This window comes from Echinops telfairi, unplaced genomic scaffold (assembly GCF_000313985.2).
Source record: "Echinops telfairi isolate 266 unplaced genomic scaffold, ASM31398v2 ScPeMD7_12;HRSCAF=54, whole genome shotgun sequence".
Lineage (NCBI taxonomy): Eukaryota > Metazoa > Chordata > Mammalia > Afrosoricida > Tenrecidae > Echinops > Echinops telfairi.
In genome coordinates this window covers 3,273,643-3,280,656 of record NW_022103909.1, presented here as the reverse complement: position 1 = coordinate 3,280,656, position 7,014 = coordinate 3,273,643, and the positions used below count along the sequence as shown (strand labels likewise).

Here is a 7,014-nt window from a genome sequence, read left to right as displayed (position 1 = left end):
GGGGGGGAAGGGACGACAAACTGACAAGGGACTAATCTCTAAAATCTACAGAAAGTTGCCAACACCTCAACAGCAGCAACAACAACAAAAGGGTAATCCAGTTCAAAAATGGGCAGAGGACATGAATAGACAGTTTACCAAAGAAGACTTCTGGGTGATTAATCAACATAGGAAAAACGTTCACGATTGCCAGTCATTCAAGAGATGTAAATCGTAACGAGGAGATACCACCTCTAACACTGACCTTGACAGCAAAAGTGAAAAACACACACTCACACAGAGAAAATACCGTATATACTCGAATATAACTCGACCCGAATATCAGCCGAGGCACCTAATTTTACCACAAAACTGCATTAAAAATGTGCTGACACACTGGGCATATACACGAGTATATACGGTAACAACTGCTGGAGAGGGTCTGGAGAGACTGGAACTCTCATGCACTGCTGTCGGGACTGTAAAACTATACAACCACTGTGGAAATGGTATAGCGCTTGCTCAAATAAGTGGGGATAGAAATACCAATCCTTCTGCTGGGTATAAACCCTAAAGAGATACGGAGCGAAGCACGAGCAGACACACGCCATCTGTGCTCATCACATCCTGTTCACAACAGAAAACAAGGGAAGCCACCCAAATGCCCCCAGTAGAAGAATGGATAAATCAACGGGTACGTACACACCATGGAATGCTTCGTATTGGTCAAGAATGACCGATGAGACTGTGAAAACACATCCTGACATGGATGGCTTCGGAGGACATTCTGCTAATGAAGTTAGTCAATCACAAAAAGACAAATATTGTACGAGACCACTGATATAAAAGAAGGAAATCAAGATCAAGGTTTTCATACCAAAAGGAACAGACTGATGATCATCCAGGGTGGGAGCGAGAGGAAGGAAAAGGGGAGCACCAGGCTAGCAGGCAGACAGGTGCGAACTTAGGTGAAAGAGAAAATAACATCCTTTGAGGGAGTGAAGGGGGAAAGGGTGGGGGGCAGGGCAAGCTAGTAAGAGGTTTACTATGTTGTTTAAATTGTTGAATACAAAAATGATGATCTGAAATCTAAACCCCACTTACATCACAATGAAAAGGTTTTTGGGAAAAAAACAAACAAAAAATCCCTTTTAGTAAACTTGACGAAGGAAAGGACCGTGTTGAATTGGCCATGAAGGCAGAGACACAGCACTCAGCTGTTGGGACTTGGCTCCCATCCCAGGGTTTCGGTGGACGAAGTAAGTTATGAAAAACTAACAGGTTTAAGGAGTCTGTCACACATTTTCTGGTAACTCCTGGGGATGAAAGAGATCATTCTTGAATAACCTCATCCTGGCTTCTAATATTAAGATGATAATTGATTAGTTATTAGGAGTTGACCAGCTTTCTCCTCCTCTCAACACAAATATGCCTAGCAGAAGGGTATTGTTGGTAAATAAAGCACAGGTTGACGTATACATGAAGCTAGGGCTGCTAAGGGAGAAGGATGAGGCTTTCTACTCTCAAGAAGGGTTACAGCCCACAGGGCAATGCTTCCTTGCCCAAGAGGGTGGCTCGGAGTGTCCTCAATGGCATACGCTTGGTGCTTTTCTTTTCTTTTTTGGAGGGCTGGTAAACCACATCCAGTATGTGTCAGTCGGGCGTTTCTTTTTCCTAGTAAATGATTACAGGTTACAGTAATCCGGCCACTATTCATTTGCTCCTAGGAATTAAAGCCATCACGTTCAATTAAACCATCTGACCTAAATAACTTATCCATTCTTCAAAGGTATTGAGTGAGGAACATCCTTTAAGTAATTCTCATTATTTCTAAATTACTCGAGTTTTAAGCGTCCTTCTTCTTTTTCATTAAATGGGTACCAGGAGCCAAGTCGCTGTGCTGGCCACTGGAAAATAAAAGCATCTTTACTTTGAAAGAAACGATAGGCGGGAGACTGGAGAAATCCATGTACAACACTAAAGAAGTATAAGTGCCCAAAGGAAAGTAAAAATAAAGTTCTACAAGAGGGTGAGGAGGGATGAATTTGATTCCATGGGAGAAAACCAAAGTAAGGTTTCCTAGTCCTGATAGCGTGTAAGAAATGAGTAAGATTTCACAGGCAAGTAAAGAACAAGAGACAGCATGAAATTTAGCGAATGAGGAGTAACCCGGAATTTGAGCATAAAACTGGCTACCAGACTGGAAAGGCAAGTTGAGTGCAGATTGTGAAAAACTTGAATAAAGATCATTTTTGAGGATTAAAAAGTTTTTAATTACCTTCTGATGGAGTAGCATCAACTACACTCTGATTAGGAAAACTAAATAGCAACAGTGTGGAAGACAGATGAGAAGAGGAAATGAGTAGCCAATGGCCGAGGCTGTAGCAAGGCCATGGGTAAATGTGTGATAACACTGAACCTGGAATTAGATGTGGGTTTGGAAAGGAGGAGCCATACTTGGGGAAATGGCTATAAGGTGCACGTGCTTAGAGGAGTTGGTTAGTAAGGGATTGACTAGGGAATGCGATAAGAAGAGGGAAGAACAGATTCCTACATTTGTAGACCAGGAAAACGAAGAAAACGGTGATTATTAAGGGATACCAGTGGTAGAACGGGTTTGGGGTGGAAAGATACATGATTCTTTTCAGTCACTTTCAGTGCCTGGGGGGCAGTCACGGAGTGGGATCCTGCAGGTATTTAGAAGTATGGGAAGGAATCTTGTGCAGGAGTTCAGAATTCTATCTTTGGGATTCATCTCTTGGAGTCATGGGAACAGAGACTACACACTGTGAGAGAAAAAGATTGGAGAGTAAGAGACCCTCAGAAAGAGAAGCGGGGCAGGAGCAGCAGTCATCTCAGACAAAAGGGACCAAGAGAGACTGAAGGAACAGGACCAAACCAGTCCACTTTGCCTCCTGTAAACAGTACAGATACGTGGATTAAGGAGGACCGACCACATAACCGTACATTTTGATTATCTCCGTGGTCCCTGACTCTTGGGGGCTCCTTAGTAGAGAGTCAGTCCAGCTCGTGCACATTCCATTATGGAACCAAAGAGTCAGCCATCTGCAACCACTGTAGCGATTTCTGAATCAACCCAACAGCAGTGGATTTGGTGTCTATGTATTTCTCCTAGCCTCCTAGCTCTGAAGTAAACCTCCTTAGGTGGACACTCAAGCTCCTACAAAGGGCTTGTTGGTGTTCCTACCATATTTCTCAGAGTTACGAATATGTAACTTCCTGTCTAAAGCCTAATCCCGATTAAAGCTGAAATTATGTTAACCATAAACTAGTGTCAAACTAACTCATTATCCCTTAACCTAAGGTTCAAAAAACTGCTTTATTGAGATACTAGACAAGACCTGTTTCTAACATGAATCTTTATTTAGCAACAGTTATCAAACCAAGAGTTGCTCTGCTTGATACTCCTCAGTAGTCCATTAAGTGACACATGACTATCTAAGGAAGTAAAAAGGGCACCCCAAATTGGGAAAATCCCTGGTCACCCCTAGAGCCCTGCTATCTTTCCATACCTTTCACACTCACGCTGACCAGTGCTAGCAGAAGGCTATTCAGATCTTTTCATTTTTTTCACCACAGCAATTTTCCTCCTCTGACAAGGCATAGAGATAGGCTTGTTCTGACCCATCTCGCACCAGCCATTTATGAGAAAAGAGCCTCTCACCAGATCCTTACACATAATCAGCATTTTTGTTCGCAGCAGTCCCAGTCATTTCCTACCTTAGGCCAGTTTCAACACGCACTAGCCTTGAGCACTGAATCCACATTGTGTGTGCTGGCCTGATATCAGCTGTCCTGCCCCTAACAAGGTCTTTGAGAAAGAGACTTACAATGGTGCTTTGAGTAACAAGAAAGCCCCTTCCTCTCTATTTAGGACTTTGGACATTTTTCCCCCCCCTTCCATTTAAAATTCTTTTCCCCCATTACAAAAAAATTTAAAATGTAGAGAGGCTACAAAGGGGAAAGAGGCAGCCCTGGAAAACTGAAAATGAACAAGGAAGAGAGTTTATGTCATCACACTCTTTTTAGCCAATTGGTTTTGGTTGAAATAAAAAGCTGAAACTCAAGCGCAGGCCAAGGTTCTAGCTTTGCAAGCTCTGAAAAATATCCTTCCTACCCTTCCTACTCCCTCAAACAGATGATCCTCAAACAATCCAGAAACTTTTTTTCCAGGCAGGAAACAAAGGCCCACGAGTTACAGGAAGGGATTTAACTCAGTCACACCTAACATCACTGAGGCCTCCAGGCTGAGCTACCTGATTTTTATCTGAGAAAGAATGTTGGACTCTTCACAAATGTAGGGATTTGAGCTAAATCATTCGACTCCTTCTGTCCCCTACCCCCCCAAAAAATATCCCATGGAGCTGGCACCCAGTGATGGCTTTGCCCTCCGTCAGATCTGTTTATTTCATTATAATGACTGCTGCTAACAAACCATCCCGGGTACAAAGCCAGATATGTAGGAAAGTATGAGAAAACTGGAAAAATTTACCAGCTCTGCTGCCTCTGGATTGTGTTCTAAGTCACCAGCATATGTAACTCATTTTCTAGTTAAGTAATTCCCCCTGGGGACCCAGGCTGCAATCCACATGAAGGATCAAATTTCATTAGCAGTCGTAGGAAAATGCAACCCTGAGCATTTGCAAGTCAAAACTCCTGAAGGCCAAGGCTGGTCTGGCTATCTTCATCGATTTTTCCTGGGAGAGGATTTGGCTGATAGAAAACATTTGTTGGAAGGCACAGACGAGGGGGTGGAGAAGAGAAGGGATTCAGCGAGCAAGGAGACAGCTAAGCCTCAGTCTTAGGTTAAACTCTAGCCCTCGAGCTGCAGCTGCGTCCGAATGGAGAGGGCTTCAAACCCCCGCCCCCCTCCAGTTGCACACGACAGACACAGGAAGACAAATGAAACGGGCAAGCATACAAACACACAAAGCCCAACTCAGCTCGTTTCCACATCTCATCCCGAGCCCCAGTGTAAATTTAACGAGGGCTTGGGAGGTGGCTGGCTCTCAAGTACCAGTATTTGTGTGCATAATCCATTTACGAATTCTCATTAGTTCATCCAACCTGAATCAAAAAAAGACCACGTATTCATCTACACTCAAAACTGCCTGGCGGGGCGGGGGGTGGCTCTTTTCACTCGGTGTAGAGCCTGCGTGCCCTTACCTTGGTCGGCGTGGGTTCGCCTTTCTCGAACATCATCTTCAGCCTGTTCAGCGGGACGTTGTACTTCTCTATTTTGCCGGTCGGATCTGGGTGCTCACCGCCTTCGGGTTTCCCGACTTCATGCCTGGGCTCTCCCAGACAACTTTCCATCTTTTCACGGTCGTGAAGATCCTCCCGGGGCTCGTGGCGGGGGTGCCGGCCCTGCGCGGGGGCGTCGGGGGCTGAGCCGGAGCTGGCTGGGCTGCGGCCGCCTTCCCCGGGGTCCGCGGCCGCGGCAGGCGCGGGCTTGCTGGCCGCCGGGGCGGGAGGAGGGTGCGCTCGGGTCCTGCTCTGGGCGCCGCCGCTCCGCTGCGTCTCCGGGTGGGACTGGGCGGCCAGCGCTGGGTGCTCCCACTTCTTCTTCAGCACCGTCAGGGTGCCCCTCCGAAAGTGCTGGGGGAGATTTTCAGTGTTCTACAAGAAGGAGAAGGAAGTGCCAGTTAGAACTTGCCTGTGGAAACCTTCAAGCATGCTGTTCTTTGTAAAATGAAAGTCGAACCTCGGCGGGGCGGCCGGCTAGCTGTTCCAGACAGCTGTGAACAGTTAGAGGCCGGCTGCAGGCAGAAAGCATCCACCCGGGAGGCAGAGGGGAAGGGAGAAAAGTAAGGCGTCCAAGCAGGAAGTGAGAAAGCAGGATAGCCTTATAAGGGCAAACTGAGAAGGCGCGTCCAGATCTAATGATAGTTCCATAGGGAACAGGGGAATTTTATCCAGGGAAAGCACGCGGGAACGGCACACCCACAGACACGTTCAACACTGTGGACAGCATGAGCAAAAGTGCATCATTTCATGTCATAGAACTGTGGTGAATCCCGCTGGGGTTTTTTTTCCTTCCTCTTTTAAATAAGGCATGGCACAGTAAAGTTCAAACTACCCAGTATCAGTCGTTATCGATGAAGACACTCAAGACTGAAATATTACTTGAAGAAATGTAAGGCATCAAAGGATTACAGGTATTTGCATAAGTGAAATTGATCCATATTTGGGGTTATGTAGATGTGTAAAACAGCCTCATTTTATTTAAAAAACAAGATTCTAATCCTCTTCTCCCCTTGCACTTCTCTACATATGTCTGTAGCTTCTAGAAAATTCACTATTTTACAGATCCTTTAGCAAACGGGGCTTTCTATTCCCATAAGGAGTTACCGTCTCAGAAAGCCACGGGCCGTTCTACCCTGTCAACAGCGTCACTGTGAGTCCGCACGGGCTTCGGGGCAGTACGTTTGGAGTCTGGTTCTGGTTGCACGTAAATACCCAGCTAACATCTGAGAACAAGACAAAACCCGTTGGGCTGACTGATGGGCACACCTCTATAAACACGCTTTCCTGGGTACAAAGGGAATGCAAGGACAACACATAAGGAACTGAAAACAACCTGAACACACTCACTGTTGTTTCGCAGAAAGAGGAAATGTGCTTGGTGAAATAAAACAAAATGCCCTGTACTTTAAAATACCCCTTCTGAGAAACCTGTGTAGTACTATCTTCCCAACAAGCCACAAGCTCCCATACCTTCCTTCTCCGTTCCCGTTGTCTGTTAACTCATGGTCCTGCCACCAAGGCAAGGACAAACAACCTCGGACTGAAAGACTCCCGGGAATTAAGCAAGATTAGCAGCTATACTGGGAATGAAGTCTCTCCCCTATTACTCTTCTGACTACACTTGGAGAGCCACTTCCATCAAGAAGCACTGGGGCTTGGGGGGGAAAGGAAGTTACGAAAGAACAACTCCTTGATGTTTGTGTTTAAAACTTGGTTGACATGATTCACTGGGGAGGGATGTGTGTGTACAGATCACTGGTGTAGGGA

The 7,014-nt window shown here is 45.8% G+C and overlaps 1 protein-coding gene across 1 annotated transcript in view; it reads right to left on the bottom strand.

Annotated features, from left to right (window-relative positions):
- The window catches only part of LIMA1 (LIM domain and actin binding 1), a 39,461-nt gene extending 33,677 nt beyond the window's left edge, over window positions 1-5,784 (bottom strand). Inside the window, exons 1-2 of the mRNA XM_045287366.1 lie at window positions 5,705-5,784; window positions 5,167-5,619 (exon numbers count right to left, since the gene is read on the bottom strand). Coding sequence (XP_045143301.1) covers window positions 5,167-5,619; window positions 5,705-5,776 — 525 coding nt within the window. The 5' untranslated portion in view covers window positions 5,777-5,784. The remainder of the gene's footprint in view (window positions 1-5,166; window positions 5,620-5,704) is intronic.
- Window positions 5,785-7,014: the final 1,230 nt, after the last annotated feature.